A 17,099-nucleotide genomic window follows, 5' to 3' on the forward strand; every position below is an offset into this window, starting at 1 on the left:
CCTGCCTGACTCAGAAGAGAATGTGATTTTTGATCTTGAGGTCATTAGTTCAAGCCCCACATTGGGTGTAGAGATTTTATATATATGCATGTGCACACACATATAACAAACTTTGAAAAAAGAATACATGTAAAAGTAAGAGGTATTTTCTTTGCTAAGGGGTAGCCTTTTGACAGGGATGCTTATTAAATAGGGTGATGCTGTCTCTAGTGCTCAATTAAAGGTATTAATGAGGTATCTAAGAATAGTTTTCAGAAAGCAGGAAAAGTAGAACTAAATTGAACAGTGGAATTTATAACTTACTTTAAACTATGTTGGGAATTTTAAATTGGGGCAGGAGTCAGTATATGGGTAATTTTTCTTGAGGTAGATCTTTTTTTTTTTAACATGTTTTATTTCCTTGTAAATATTTAAATGTTAACAAATGATAGATAGGTTTTCTTTCCCTGATACTTTAGGAGAAAAATCTCACTTTTTATTTTGACATTTGTTTTCTTTGATTTCTGCCCCTTGCATTCCCCACTCCAAGAGAGGACAGAGAAGCAAGGTTTCTAGCCAGTAAAATGGGAATCATAGCAACATTCCGGTCATGGGCAGGTAAGTTAATCTGTGCTGCTTAATAAGAAAAACTTGATTATTTTTTCAAATGTTAAATTATTATTGTAGCATCTATTTAGATGTTAACCTAGTCTTAACTTTGTATGTTATTATTAGAGTGAGAGGGATTTGTAACAATTACTAAAATTGACTATTTGTAAGTCAAGTGCTAATGATTACCTAGGTGATTAAAAAAGTTTTTCTATGGGCATGAGCTTTCATTTGCCCTGGGTAAATACCCAAATGGAATTCCTGAGTCACAAGGTAGATATATGTTTAGTTTTATAAGAAACTGCCAGACTTTTTCTGAAAATACTTAGGCTATTTTATACTCCCATCAACAGTCTATGTGAGTTCCAGTTGCTCTGCATCCTTACCAGCATTTCATGTTGTCTTAAAGTTTTTAGCCATACTGGCTGGTGTGTAATGGTACCCAATTGTGAATATTACTTAGATTTCCCCAATGAGTAATGATAGTGAATATTTTTTGTTTATTGGCTATTCAGCAAACCTTCCTTTTTTATATATTAATGTGCTTTAAACTGTTTGACCTAATTACTCCACTTAAAATTTTTATCTATACAGATTATTTGAATTCTACCAGTTACAGTCTTTTGTACATTCAATAAATTTTAGAATTACACTTTTAAAAGACAAATGCCAAGCAAATTTTTCACTTCACTTTATTTTTTTTTTTTCATTTTTTTTCACTTCACTTTAGATTAAGAGGTATTACATAAGAGAGATAGGGCATTGTCCTGTCTCCTGTATTCTGAGAATCACTCATCAGCAAACAAATAGTAAGCAGTCAGATTGATGAACTTTTTTGGGTATGCAACAAATAGAAGAAGGAATTTAAATGATAAAAATTACTGATACTCTCTAGTCAGTAGGGAAATATTAGATATGATAACCAAATAATAGCACAGTTTTGGAATTATCTGGAAAAATATCACAGATTTTACATTATGAATATATTGCTATAGATTTTGTTGAAATTTAGATTAGTGATATTTTTTCTTTTTTATCCTCTTTAGGTATTATTAATTTATGTAAACCTGGAAACTCTGGGATCCAATCCCTAATTGGAGTACTTTGTATACCAAACATGGAAATAAGGGTAGGTAGTTACTCTGTTTCATTTCCAGACTTAACAGAGGAAATTAATTGTTAAAAAAAGTTGTTTCAGGTATTGCTTTTTCCTCGTGAATTATTCATATGTATCACAGAGCATTTAAAAAATACATGAATAAATATTTACTACTTGGTTGAACCCTAAGGGTAATACAAATAATTTGAAACAGTGATGTTAGGAACTATGGCTGAATTAAAAACGAACTTAAAAATATGAAATTAATTATGCTTTATTCATTAAAAAATGAAAACAGTACAGAAGGGCATTCTCACTGTAAAAGGTTCAAGCAGTTCAAAACTCTATTCAGTAAAAAGTAAATACAGTATTTATGTATCTTATGCCTTCTAACATGTTTTTGTAATGAGTGGTGGTTTTCATTAAAATTGGGTTGTTAATATTAATATGCTTAATTATCAGATATATTCCTAAAATGTGGCTAAAACAAATTGAAATTGGAGGAAAAAATATAAACTCTTCAGTAGTTCTTTCTTTTCCACTTAGATGGTTTTGTTTTGTGTTCAACTGATTAAAACCTGCCCTTTTCTTGTTTTTCTCTATGTGAACCAAACCTGGAGTTGAAAAATATTAGAAAATACTAGCCAAGGGTGCCTTGCTTAAAATGTGAACTGAAAAGCCTTTAGACCATGGAAATGGAAGGGATGTGATTATAGATGGAAAGATCTATAAGCAGGGAACTGAAGGTTGGGGCTATTCACTTGACTGCTTACTTCACAGATGGGGAAAGAACATCGTTTTTGGAGTCTGGCCCACTGAAATTTGACTCCTAATTTTAGTCTTTATAGCTCCATTACCTTTGGCAAATTATGTTTCACCTGTATATCTACTTCTCCATATGTACTACAATGGTATAATAAAAGATTAATTGAAAAGATTAAATTGTGTATGTAATATAGCACGCTGTAGTTATCTCTTCTCAAGTGTAGTCCTGAGATGGCAGTTTTCTAAAATAAGTAGTTCTGATTTTATCAGTTTTTCCTTCTGTGAATAAGACATTTAAAACCTCTGTTTTAAGTTTTTAAATTTAAATGAAGATTCATTCCATAAAAGTAAATGAACCGCATTTATTTGCACTTGCAGCGAGGTCTGCTTGAAGTGCTCTATGATATATTTCGTCTTCCTCTACCTGTTGTGACTGAAGAATTCATAGAAGCACTGCTCAGTGTAGGTAAGTATTGAAATCCATTTGTATCTATTCATATACTGTGATTTTTAAAATGGTTTATCAGCTGAGTCTCTCAAAGGCAAAATACTGAACTAAATATTGAATATCATTTTCTTACTGCATCATCATGGCATTAAATTAGCATTAAAATAAAACCTCAAATTTCCAAAAATAAGAAATTTTGATTTCTTTATCATCACCCTAGGTATTACAGATGAGCGGTGAAATTAGTAGAAAAATGGACAAAGAAAGGAAGGGCAAAGATAAGAAACTGATATAATTCTCAAATTAGATTATCTAATTCTCAGTATAATTTTATTTTAGCCAAATGATTCCTAAGTCCCAAAATGAAAGTTTAGACACTGTACATCAATAAATCATTTTTTTCTGTATGCCTTTTCAGTCTTTTTTTTTTTAACATTTTTAAAAGATTTATTTATTTATCTTAGTAGGGGTGGAGGCAGCAGGGAGGGAGTGTATGACCAGCAGACTCCCCACTAAGTAAGGAGCCCCACATGGGGCTCAATCCCACAACCCCTAGATAATGACCTGAACCAAAATCAAGAGTTGGTCACTTAACCAGCTGAGCAACCTATGTGCCCCTCTGTCTATTTATTTAACCAACATTTTAAAACATTATTTATGGCCTGATTAGCTGATGGTTAACTGATGTGTTTTAGTGATTTCTTATTTTTCTTCTAACTACCTAATTTTAACTATTTTAGATCCAGGCAGATTCCAAGACAGTTGGAGACTTTCAGATGGCTTCGTAGCAGCTGAGGCAAAAACTATTCTTCCTCATCGTGCCAGATCCAGGTAGAATTAGGGGAATAGTTCAAATTTATTACAAATACTATTTTTATGTTAAATTATGTAATATGTTGAACAGTATTTAAGCTGTGTCTGTGCTCTGTTTATTTCTAGGCCAGACCTCATGGATAATTATTTGGCACTGATACTCTCCGCATTTATTCGTAATGGACTTCTAGAGGTAAGAATTATAAACTTATTTTATCCTATTTTACTTTTTAATTTTCTCTGACAAAGTTCTCTCAGAGCAACAAGCATACATATGATTCATAAATGTATTCCTACATGCTATTCTGCAACTATAATATTTTCTTCTTATTTTCAAAGGGATTGGTTGAAGTGATAACAAACAGTGATGACCATATCTCAGTTAGAGCTACCATCCTTTTAGGAGAGCTTTTACATATGGTAAGTTTAGCAACTTTTGATTATGTTTCATACTATTAATGTCTTAATTTATAAAACAGATTATTTTAATAATGTTACTTTGTAATATCTCTAAGTAAATTTACGCTTTTTGAGTGTCTTTGCATTGCAAAGAGCCCTTGATGATGCCTTGTATCTATCTATACATAAATGTATGTGTGTATATGTTACTGTGTGTGTATATATAGTGTAGGCTAGTTTTATAAGTGAAAAAAATGTAAAAAAAGTACTGAATACTGATTTTTATACTTACTTTTGATGACATTTTGAGTCCTATAAATCTTTTTTTTTTTTTTTTAATATTTTATTTATTTATTCATGAGCGACAGAGACAGAGACACAGGCCAAGGGAGAAGCAGGCTCCATGCAGGGAGCCTGATGTGGGACTCGATTCCGGGTCTCCAGGATCACGCCCTGGGCTGAAGGCGGCGCGAAACTGCAGAGCCACCCAGGCTGCCCCTATAAATCTTAACATATCTTAGAATGACTTGCTGCCTAACAAGAAATTCCAAAACTAGATACTACGTCAGTCGGGTAGCAGTGGAATTGACATATGACAGTCAGTGCCTGAATTTTAGAAAACTTTGTGAAAAAAAATTCAAAATGTAACTCCCTTGTTTGAACATATTCTCTGAGTTGAGATTTAGAAGTTGAGTACTTTTTGGGGTTTTTTTTTTAGTTTTTTTGGAGTTTTTTTGCCTTGATTTTGTGACATCAGTAACTTTGGGAAACAAGGAGCTAAGAAAGTAATCTGACCATTCTCTAATCCCAGCAAATCAAGCAATGGGAGAACTGATTGTTTGTAAGGTAGAATTCCTGTTTATAGGTCACCTGTTAGTAGAATATTGAATAAAACGAACCACTTTAAACTCATTAAAGGAGGAAGTAACCATGTGGCAGATCTTTTAAAAGTATGTTATGATTTTCTTTTATTGGCATAGTATTTTTGTTGTTGTTGTTTCAGTCAATACTACCTCCAGTATTTTTTTTTTTTTCCACATCAGCTGGGCTCTGTGAGTGATGTGAAGAGAGTTTAACAGAGTTTAACGATAACTGTCTTGTTTACCAATGAATTGTTTATCTACATGCTTCATTCTCCTTCAGCCCATCCATGGAAGAATTAAGTAATACTGCAGGTTTTCAGATGTGATTTTTATTTTCATTCTTTCATTCTAAGGTTATATCAGTATCTAGAATTATTTGCTTCTTATGAAGGAATCTTTTTTATAGATTTCATCTTTTCCTTCCTTCATGACCAGAATTCTTGATTCCCTTGAAATATAACAGCTGGTTATTTTGAGTATAGTGCTATTAGTTCATTGCTTATTATGCTTAGATTTTCTGGCTTCCACATTTAATTACTTCTCTTCATTGGTGGAAAGCAGATTGAGTGGTGAATTTTGTTTGGAAAGCAGGATTAATGTAACATTATAGCATTGGATCTAAGTTTTGAAATGTAAACCTTTCAGATCATTTAAGAATTGAATTTAATTGGTTACCACTTAACACTATAATGTTAAAATAAAGGATCTGTAAAATTCAGACTATTTTTTAATGTAACAGGAGTGTGTATCTTCATTCTGTCCCATCTTGTTGAAAGATAAGATGAATTATAAGTAAGTATGTATTGGAAAGTAAATCATTACGTTCACTTTATGAGTAAAACCTTTAGTATTTCATCTATGAGTAATCTATAACAAAATATTTCTATTTGTCAACTCTTAAAAAATGTTATATTTTACTTTAGGCAAATACAATTCTTCCTCATTCACATAGCCATCATTTGCACTGCCTGCCAACCCTCATGAATATGGCTGCATCTTTTGATATCCCCAAGGAAAAGAGATTGTGAGTATCATAGCTCTGTAGCTAAGACTATGCCTGGTGTATTTAATACCCACTTACATGACCTTCTCTTTCAAAAATTGCATATGTGTATGTAGATTATGCTTGGAAATTTTTTTTTTTTTAATTCTCTTAAGGATGCCTTACAGATGAGGGGAAGATTGATAGTATTATTTGATAATTTGTATTTTAGGCTACCAAGTATTATTATAGCTTAGTAAAATCAAGTTTTTCTAGCATGTTTCTTGCCAAGGACGTAAACTTTCTGCCACAAAATTAAAAATGTTCTTTGAAAAATTTCTGGACTATTTTATGTTTTGAGCAGCAGTTCAGGCTCTTTAATGTCTAAAATATTTCAAGTTAAGGGATCCCTGGGTGGCGCAGCGGTTTGGCGCCTGCCTTTGGCCCAGGGCGCGATCCTGGAGACCCGGGATCGAATCCCACGTTGGGCTCCCGGTGCATGGAGCCTGCTTCTCCCTCTGCCTATGTTTCTGCCTCTCTCTCTGTGACTATCATAAATAAATAAAAATTAAAAAAATAAATAAATAAAATAAAATATTTCAAGTTAATAAAGCACAAAGAGTAGCAATATCTTTTGTATGTGTGATTAAAAATGTTGGAATTTAATAACTTGTAGTATAGGCATTGAAGTAAGTTAAACTCTTAATACTGAAGGAAATATTGCAAACAAAATTTGAAACAAAACTATGGTAATACAGCTGTAGCTCTGTTAGAATTTCACATTGCTAATAAAATAAAATTTAAAAGGTAAAAATGGAGAAGCCTGGTTGGAAAGTGCTAGTAGGAATCTTTTTCATTTTGTTAAGACTTTGTCTAAACCAGGAGTGTTTTCTTTTTCTTTCTTTCTTTTTTTTAAAATTTTTCTTAAAGATTTATTTATTTATTCATGATAGATACAGATAAAGTGAGTGAGGCAGAGACACAGGCAGAGGGGGAAGCAGCAGGTTCCTTGTAGGGAGCCCGATGTGGAACTCTATCCTGGATCACTACCTGAGCCGAAGATAGGCGGCAGGCACCCAACCGCTGAGCCACCCAGGTGTTTCCCCTCCCCTTTTTTTTTTTTAAATTCTACCTGTTATGATTAGAGAAATCTATATATTTGGACTTTTTGTAATGTTAATGAAATCTAGTTCATTAGCTGTTCAGAACTGTGAATTTTTATTAAGTTATATATTTCTTAAAAGTTTAGTTAGTTCAGAAGTACACATATGGGCCTCACAATAAGTAAATAATATTCTATTAACTTTAACTCTGCCAATGGATATACTATTATTTAATAGAAGTTGTATTATAAACTAAGAGTATTAGGGACCATCTCAGTTCCAACTCTAGGCTTTCATAGCTTTCAGCTTTTTTTTTTTTAAGTTTAAGTAACCTCTCTCTACATCCAGCATGGGACTCGAACTGACAACCTTGAGATAAGAGCCACATACTATACTGACTGAGTCAGCCAGTCATCCTTTTCAGTTTTTATTTTAGTAGTTTGATGATGGAAGAATGTTTTTCCTGAGTCCTTGTAGACCTAAACTCTATGGTTCAGGTTATGACCCATGAATTTCATGGTTCATCCAGAATTCAAATTTACCTTCAGAATTTCAGCAATAAGAACCTTATAATGGTTTTTGTTTTGTTTTGGTGGTGTTCTTTTTTACTCAGCAAGCTCTTTATTTATAAATACTTGCCAATCTGAGCACATCTCAAGGTTTTAAAATTTTAAATCCAATTTGTTTTTCCCAGGAGTTCTGGAGTTGAGACTTTTTTGCTACCAGATTCTCAAAAACTCTGCTTTTATGAACCACAAACAAGGAATTAAAAATAATTTTTTAAAAAAAATACCATTTACAATTGCAGATCAGTGGGAGGAAATAGAGACTATACAAATTGATACTGGAATCATCAATTATCCACATGGGGAGAAAATGAAATATTCCAGCCTTATATTATAAATAAAAATCAGTTTTAGATGGATTAAGGATTTAAATGGGAAAAGCAAGTTTTTAAACTTCTGTAAGAAAATAGAGAAAACTAGGTTTCTAACTTTGTAGGAGTTCTTAAAACCAATATACAAAAAGTCCCCACCATAGGGCACCTGGGGGTGGCTCAGTGGTTGATTGTCTGCCTTTGGCTCAGGTCATGATCCCAGGTCCAGGGATTGAATCCCACATCAGGCCCCCTGTGGGGATCCTGCTTCTCCCTCTGCCTATGTTTCTGTCTCTCTGTCTCATGAATAAATAAAATCTTTTTTTTTTTTTTTAAAGTGCCTGCCACCACAGAAGAAAAGATTAGTAAATACATATTTAGTTGGATTTACATAGTGTTTTTTCATACAAATAGCATTGTTCTTGATTTTTTTTTCTTTGTGGTTCCAAATTTGATTAAATAATTTACTTTCTAGCAACCATCTCTAGCCTTAAATTTATATATTTTACTAGGATAATTTACCAAAGTGATCTCTTTAAAATTATGCTAGCTTTGCTACAGAATTAATTCCGTTTTTTTTCAACAGGCGAGCCAGTGCAGCCTTGAACTGTTTAAAACGCTTCCATGAAATGAAGAAACGAGGACCTAAGCCTTACAGCCTTCATTTAGATCACATTATTCAGAAAGCAATTGCAACCCACCAGAAACGGGATCAGTATCTCCGAGTTCAGAAAGATATATTTGTTCTTAAGGTACTCAAATGAAACATCGCAATTTTTAACTTCATTTCCTAATTTTTAACTGATGGACGTTAATACGCTATACTTGCTGAGTTAGTTTTACTCAGGCTTATGGATTTTCAAATGGCTTTCTAGTTTTACAAGCATTAGAGCTATGTTTCTATAACTTTTTAAAGTTAAAAAGCCTTGATAATTCATCCTTAAATGAAAAATCTTTCTTTAAATTTTTAAGATTTGAACTTCATTTTCTGGATGTGAAGAGAATTGCCTTAATTTTCCTTATTACTTTCTGATGATTTTAGGATACAGAGGAAGCTCTTTTAATGAACCTTAGAGATAGCCAAGTCCTTCAACATAAAGAGAATCTTGAATGGAATTGGAATCTTATAGGGACCATTCTTAAGGTATGATAAGATACTTCTTGGTTATAGCTTCACTAATTATTCACTGTAATTCATCATGCTTATATGTTTGGGAATTGATAAATACATATGTAATATAACCCATTATATTTTTCTAGTGGCCAAATGTAAATCTAAGAAACTATAAAGATGAACAGTTGCACAGGTATGTAACAACTATTTTGCATTTAAATTGAAAGAACTTAAATTTGAATTATATGATATCTAATACCCATGAAAAGTAATAATTGGTGTTTTAAAAGATACATACATACATTTTAATAGTTGGTATTCCGTAGGTACATGTATACATTTTTGTGTATGCTGTTCCAACCCAAAAGCATCAACTAATTCTTTCTCTAGTTATTTATATTCTGATTTTAGTTTTAGAACAAATGAAGTACTTGAGATAAAAATTTCTCAGATTGGGATAATATCAACCATATTGTAATCTTAGCCCTAAGTAACATATGAGGATGACATAATAAGGACATACTGTTCATTTCCCAAAGTGATGGCCATTTATTTTTACTATTCTACTTGCATTTGCATCTGACTTTGGAGGGTTAGCCATTTGTCCTCCTCTTTGCATTCCCATTAACTAAGTTGAAGTTTTCCATGTCTTTCATAAAACATACTAATGTTCATAGCATACACATCACTTCAAGCTACTGTGCTGTTCTCTAGTACCCCCATGCATTTTTACTCAGAATGAATTTAGACTGATCCACTACCAGTACTGATTTCATTCATCATTCAATGAGAGGGACTTTACTTCATTTTTCTGAAAAATTTATGTCCTTAATATTATTATTTGATTGTATTCATCTCCTCATGAATTTAACTTAATATCTATATTAAGTTTATAGAGACTATATATAAACTTACATTGGAATAAAGAAACAGCACCAACTTTTCATACTGCTTGAGAACAGAGATGAGGTGTCATTCAACTTTGTTTCTCCAAATCCTAGAATTGGCACCATTGTTGGATTGGATTGTAGTGCATGAAATTAAATTGAATTAAGTTAAATGGAAGCTTAGCCCATAATGTCAAAAGTGATATTGAAATATAATAAATTAGGTCCATTGCTTCATAAATACAGTTGCCTAAATTTTACCTGAAGCTTTTGGGCTTGGCTTTTGCTTAATTGTGAAAAAGTGACAGAATTATAGAATGATATATTTTGCTTACAATTACCTAGTATAGGATTATTTTATAGAATCATGGGACAAAGACTGTCACAAAAGAATAGTAGAAGAAAATTTATGTTCAGGTGTCTTCTTCCTATTTATCCAAGCTTATCTTCTAGCTATGTTATATCTGTATTTTGCCAGCTAGCTTCTTTGTTCTCTACTATTTCTTTCAGACATCTCATCATAAAAGTATTTCACAAACTGTTCTTGACAAATAAGGTTATTGTTTTTGCATGCGTGTGTGTGTGTGTGTGTGTGTGTGTGTGTGTGAGATGTACCAGATACTTATTCCCTCCCATTTACTCTAATGGTTTAAACCCAAAACATATTCAAAGCCCAATTACATCATAAGCTATGGTTAAGATTTTAAATTGATTTTTTGGTTTTTCTGTTGGTAATTTTATTTTGCCTGTAGGTTTGTACGAAGACTACTTTACTTTTACAAGCCCAGCAGTAAATTATATGCCAACCTGGATCTGGATTTTGCCAAGTCTAAGCAGCTCACGGTTGTGGGTTGCCAATTTACAGAATTTCTTCTTGAGTCTGAAGAGGTAATAAGCATTTTGAATATTTTCCTAACAAATGTTTTTCATTGAATTTGCCCCCTTCCTTTTATTTCTGAATATGTGTAAGTTATATTTAGAAACATATGGAATGAGTCCAGACCTAGATTTGAATCCTGACTCTGTCACTAGCTAGTTACGTGACTTTGGACAACTTATGTGCCTTATAGAAATAAGAACTGGTTTTCTCTTTGTAAAATGGAAGATAGTATCATCTTCATGCAGCATTGTGTTGAATGAAATTTAAAAGAACAGGTACTCAGTGATTGGTATTTGTTATTAGTAACTTCTTCATTATCATTTTATTTTTTGGATATGATTAAAGTTAATTTTTCTAATTATGGTCACTAAGTGTTTTTCCAATAATAGAACAATGTATTTGCTTTTAGGATGGGCAAGGATACTTAGAAGATCTGGTAAAAGATATTGTTCAGTGGCTCAATGCCTCATCTGGAATGAAACCTGAAAGAAGTCTTCAAAATAATGGTTTATTGACTACTCTTAGTCAACACTACTTTTTATTTATTGGAACGCTTTCTTGCCATCCTCATGGAGTCAAAATGTTGGAAAAATGCAGTGTATTTCAATGGTGAGTTGTTTTAGTCTATACCTGAACTTTAATGTAGTCAGAAATGTATGCTTTTTATTCTGTGTACATGTATTTGATAAATTTTATTAAAATACTAAAAAAAACTAGAGTTGTTATCTTGATGCTTTGTTCTTTTATGTGATATTTGCGATTAATGCTTTCTTTTAGAAATGCTTGCTTAAGGGCGCTTGGGTGGCTAAGTTAGTTGAGCATCTATCTGCCTTCGGATCAGGTCATGATCTATCTCAGGGTCCTGGGATCCAGCCCTGGCAACAGGCTCCCTGCTCAGCAGGGAGCTTCATGCTTCTCCTGCTTGTGCTCTCTTGCTTGCTCTATCAAATAAATAAAGTCTTTTTTTAAAAAAAGAAAAGCTTGTTTTTATTTTCGTCCCTATTTTTTTTTTTTTTTTTTTTTTAGTCTCCTTAATCTCTGTTCATTGAAAAACCAAGATCACTTGCTGAAACTGACCGTTTCTAGCTTGGACTACAGCAGAGATGGATTGGCAAGAGTCATCCTTTCCAAAATCCTTACTGCAGCCACTGATGTGAGTATAACAGGCAATAAAACTATTTTTTTATAACCAATTAATTCAGTACCTCATAAAGCCAAGTAAAATTAATTATTAATTCTAAGAATATGGGATGAAATTGGAGTTTACTTTAAAATAGTAATTCCTCCAAGAAACCATATACAGTACCCATATTTTTCTAGAAAGGGGAAGAAGCAGCTAGATTTAAACATAAGTATTTTGTTTTGCTAGTACTAAAAAAAATACGTAAGGGGCTAGACCATCAATTCCAATTTTTCTGCCAGTTGCAAAACTGTCCCAAAACGAAGTCTAAATAGGCTATCCATGAAGTTTGTTTGTGTTTTTTGTTTTTGTTTTTGTTTTTGTTTTTATATTTTCATTTATCTTTGTAGGCCTGCAGGCTGTATGCAACGAAACATTTAAGAGTATTATTGAGAGCTAATGTTGAATTCTTCAATAATTGGGGAATTGAATTACTTGTGACCCAGCTCCATGATAAAAACAAAACGATTTCTTCTGAAGCTCTTGATATTCTTGATGAAGCATGTGAAGACAAGGTGAAGGTCTATTATATTATAAAATACTTAGACATGAATTTTTATTGAATTATTATTTTAATCATTAAAATTAATTAATTTCAATTTTACTAGAAAATAATGTGAAATTATAATGTACCTAATGTAAGTGTTTTGGAAAAAGAATTTACTATCATTTTGCAATTGTTAATTTGCCTAATAATTACTTTTTTTAGGCCAATCTTCATGCTCTTATTCAGATGAAGCCAGCTTTATCCCACCTTGGGGACAAAGGTTTGCTTCTCCTCCTGAGGTAAATATTAAGTAAATTTTTCTTATAACTGTGTTTTTTGTTGTATTCTCTTTAGCAGTGTATTTTAAAGCTGAATTCAAATAGGAAGCACTTTAAAGAGTTTAGTGTTAACTTCTGAAAGAGGTCTATTTTAGAATCTTAGACGTCCTTTAATACTAAAACTCTTTTTTCATTGTTTCCTTAATGTTTCTTATACGTTTGTCTCTCCTCATTATTTTCATGACATTTTCTTTACTGTGATTGGATTAATTTGTTCTTGTAAGATTATGAAAATTTATCTGTATTTGAAATTATATAAATAATAGTTGACCTTTTACTTTCAGGAAGAAGCTATTCCTAAAGTCTTTGAGCTTCTTAAACACTTGTGGTCAGAGTCTTGTGTTAAACTGTTTCTTGTTTTAATTTACAGATTTCTTTCCATTCCAAAAGGATTTTCCTATCTGAATGAAAGGGGTTATGTGGCAAAACAATTGGAAAAGTGGCACAAGGTAACTTTCTGTTGAGTAAGCTTCAATTTGTATGTTTTTACCTTAGGGCATAGCTCTATGAATTTAGAGGATTTTTATATCAACATTTTGAAGCTCAAGAGGTCAAATATTTAAACATTCATATATAAAGTCAAGTCTTAAATTCTATGTAATTATTTGTGTTTATATCTATCCATTTTTAAAACTACATTATTTTGTAGCAAACTATTAACTTTGTGTACATTCTATTGAAATTTTGCTTTCAGTTTAATTGATACAATGTACTGGTATAATTTGTTAACCCTACTTACTATCATTTCTTTTATTCTTATTCTTGGATCCCTTATGTAGCCCTTTTAAGCTACAACTAAAACATTTTCCTAAATGAAGAAAGATTATAAAACAGTTCTGCAAAGCAGATATAATAATCTAATTAAACTTTATTTTAGGATGCTACTGACATAAACCTGAGAATAGAGTTCTTGCTACTAGTTAACTTCCTTGCTTTTCTTTAGCTGGTCATCACTGTGATTTTATTTTCTTTGAAGCGTTAGAAATTGTCAAAGCATCTTAGAAACCCATGGATAATCAGTCTTAATGTAAATAATTTTTAGATTTTTCATCATTTCAATTATTATTTATATTGAACCATATTTCACAAGAAATTCTCAGGGGTTTTTTTTTTCCTTTTTTTTTTTTTTTTTTAAGATTTTATCTATTTATTCATGAGACACACACACACAGAGAGGCAGAGTCACAGGCAGAGGGAGAAGCAGGCTTCCTGTAAGGAGCCCAATGGCGGAACTGGATCCTGGATCCCGGGATCACGCTGTGAGCCAAAGGCTCTCAACCACTGAGCCACCCAGGCATCCTGAAATTCTTGTTTTTTAAAAAATACTGTAACTATAAAACATACTTTAGGCAGAGCACCTGGGTGGCTCAGTCAGTTAAGCATCTACCTTCAAGCTCGGGTTTGGATCCCAGGATCCTAGGATCAAGCCCCACATCTGGCTCCCTGTTCAATGGGAACTCATGCTCTCTCTCTCTCTCTCTCTCTCTCTCTCTCTCTCTCTCTCTCTCTCTCTTTCTCTGTCAAATAAATAAAGTAACTTTCTTTAAAAACAAAAACATACTTTAGGCATGAAGTCTTTCAATAATTAATGAATTGGAGAATTGAGAGAAGATGTGACAGTTTTAAGTTACTTAAACAAATTACCATAGTAAAATCAGTCACCGTATTAGGAAATTGCTTAGGATATCTGGCACACTACTTTGAAATAGTAGGTACAAGATAAAACTACTATAAATGGCATGTGTACTGTTTAAGGAAACAAAAGAAGGGTAGATGATTCTGCCTTAGAGATTAGAATTAGCAAAAGAAATTTTGGGTGGGCTCAGGAAATGATATGATATTTGAGATAGTCTTGAAGAGTAAGTAGGTAAATACATTGACTATAGGTTATTGAAACTTCAGACTTTTGGAGAAAGCTATATTCCACTGTAGTTAGGGCTAGGATAACTGAGGAGTGGAAAGATGAGACTGAAATGTTGAGTTAGAAGTAGATTATAGAAAGCCCTATAAACCATATTATGTCATTAAGGAATTTCACTTTTATCAGAAGTGAGGGAATTTTAGGTGTTTAAAGTCTAGTCTAATTAGAGCTGTGCCTTAAAAACATTGACAGGTCGTGTAGTGCAGGAGTGGAAGTTTGATCATTAAAGGTAAAGCCTAGGAATCTTAAGACCAGTTAAGAAGCAAGAACTGGTAAAAATGTGAGTTTAGTGATGCTGAGATTGGATAGGCAGGGATACATTTTCTGGGCATCTTTGAAATAAGATGGACCAGATGTGTGGACTGATTGGATATAATGAATGAAGAGTCCATCTTGACTCTTTAAAGTTTCTAATTTCAATGACTGAGTATGCAGTGGATCACCATGAAGAGATTGTGATTACAGGGGTGCCAGGGGCACCTCGGTGGCTCAGTTGGTTAAGCATCTGCCTTTGGCTCGGGTCATGATCCCGTGGTCCTGGGATCGAGCCTCATGTCAGGCTCCCTGCTCAGCAAGGAGCCTGTTTCTCCCTCTCCTTCTGCCTCCCCTCCAGGGTGGTGGTCTCTCTCTCTCTCTCTCTCAAATAAATTTTTCAAAATCTTTAAAAAAAGGAGAGATTGTAATTATAAAAAATAGTTTGCAGGATAAGGATAATGATTTTTGAATATGTTGAATTGTATTATTACTCTGTGGAATGACCAAGTCATTGTATCCAGAAAATATTTGGAATTTTGGATCTGGAGCTCATATATGTGCTGAAGATTGCAATTTGGGAGTCCTCAATATATAATAGTAGTTGAAACCTGAAGTGAGTGAGATCACCAGGGATGATAAAAAGAAAGAACAAAAAAAAGAAAGAACACTGGAAATTGCTCCCTAGAGAACATCCTGGTTTAATGAGGGAAATAGAAGGACAGAAACACAGAAAATTGCCAGAGAGAATGGTGTCACTAAAGGATGCTTCAGGAAGGAGAGGTCAGTGATACATATTTGTTAAAAAGATGAACAATAGAAAATAATCTGTTGAATTTGACAGTTTGGTCATTGGTGAAATGTTTCTTTAAAGGTTTTTATTTACTTATTTGACAGCACAAGTAAGGGGAGCAGGAGAAGGAGAAGCAGGCTCCCTCCCCACTGTGCAGGGAACCCAATGCAGGCCTTGATCCCCAGATCCTGGGATCAGGACCTGAGCCGAAGGCAGATGCTTAACCAACTGAGCCACCGATGCACCAGTCACTGGTGAATTTTGCTAGAGCATTTTCAGTAGAAAGTTACAAACAGATGCTGAATTGCAGTTACAGTTAATTAGGCAGTAAATGAGAGGTGTCAAAATAAAGATAGCATAGTCTCTCTCTCAAATTAGAGAAAAGGAGAAAGGGAAGAGAACCAGCTTACTGAATGCCTACCATTTCAGGTCTTACCTCATTTAATCCTGAAGACAATCAATGAATTATTTTATGTTATTTCTATTTTGTGAATGAAAATTTGGAGATGAAAAAAAAAAAAGAAAATTTGGAGATGAAGAGGCGTAAACCTTATCCTAGGTCACAAAGCTTAAATATAGCAGAGCAGGGGTGCTTTTTGATTCCAAAGCCCATGCTCACTATATTTTGATTTCCTCTCAGTAGCTTATGGCGTGCCAACATGAACTGAGACTGTCTCTGTTTCAAAGTAATAAAACATCCAGGCCAGTAAAGTATTAAAAATTAACTCATTCATTTTAAAACTTCACCTAGTACTCAGACCTGATATAGACATGGAAACCTACAGTGGAGGGAAGATTTGTTCAGTCTCATCACTCTTTGTACTCATTCCGCTCCCCATTTACTAGCTACCTTCTGGTTCAGGGCCTTGTCAGCTTTGGAGCAGGAGGAAGAAGGGGCATAGGGCCAAGAACAGACTTACTCAGTTGGTACAATTGTTATCTGTACTATTTAGCTTTGAATGTGGTAGATTTCAAATGTTAATTCTTTTACATGAGGGTTACTTTCATGCATTTCTCAAAGACCTCACCACTCTGGAGCTCTCAGTTTTAGTTCCCTGGACAAGGGCAGTGGCTCCTCTGCCTGCCTGCTTATATTTCCTGTATAGGCAGAGATCCATCCCTCAGTTCAGGTTTTCTTGCCCCTCCAGATTGGTTCTTTTGGGCAGAATCCTCAAGAGGACCCACATTTAGAAACTCAGTGCATTTCACAGCTATAAACCATACCCCTGACCTTTGGCTAGTGTTTTCCAAATGAATTCCCCTGGTCAAAAGATTATTCACATGAATGTAACTACTCCTGTATAAAGCTC

General features: G+C 33.5%; 1 protein-coding gene across 4 annotated transcripts in view; it reads left to right on the forward strand.

Moving 5' to 3' along the window:
• Positions 1–17,099, forward strand: part of RICTOR (RPTOR independent companion of MTOR complex 2) — a 117,375-nt gene that overhangs the window by 75,159 nt on the left and 25,117 nt on the right. For all 4 annotated transcript variants that reach the window (XM_038535257.1, XM_038535258.1, XM_038535259.1 and 1 more), the window contains 16 exons: positions 530–597; positions 1,635–1,717; positions 2,831–2,918; positions 3,641–3,731; positions 3,840–3,906; positions 4,053–4,133; positions 5,899–5,999; positions 8,524–8,689; positions 8,980–9,081; positions 9,198–9,244; positions 10,691–10,826; positions 11,228–11,427; positions 11,845–11,971; positions 12,349–12,513; positions 12,708–12,784; positions 13,194–13,272. In XM_038535257.1, coding sequence (XP_038391185.1) covers positions 530–597; positions 1,635–1,717; positions 2,831–2,918; positions 3,641–3,731; positions 3,840–3,906; positions 4,053–4,133; positions 5,899–5,999; positions 8,524–8,689; positions 8,980–9,081; positions 9,198–9,244; positions 10,691–10,826; positions 11,228–11,427; positions 11,845–11,971; positions 12,349–12,513; positions 12,708–12,784; positions 13,194–13,272 — 1,678 coding nt within the window. The remainder of the gene's footprint in view (positions 1–529; positions 598–1,634; positions 1,718–2,830; positions 2,919–3,640; positions 3,732–3,839; positions 3,907–4,052; positions 4,134–5,898; positions 6,000–8,523; positions 8,690–8,979; positions 9,082–9,197; positions 9,245–10,690; positions 10,827–11,227; positions 11,428–11,844; positions 11,972–12,348; positions 12,514–12,707; positions 12,785–13,193; positions 13,273–17,099) is intronic.

Source organism: Canis lupus, chromosome 4 (genome assembly GCF_011100685.1).
Source record: "Canis lupus familiaris isolate Mischka breed German Shepherd chromosome 4, alternate assembly UU_Cfam_GSD_1.0, whole genome shotgun sequence".
Classification (NCBI taxonomy): domain Eukaryota; kingdom Metazoa; phylum Chordata; class Mammalia; order Carnivora; family Canidae; genus Canis; species Canis lupus.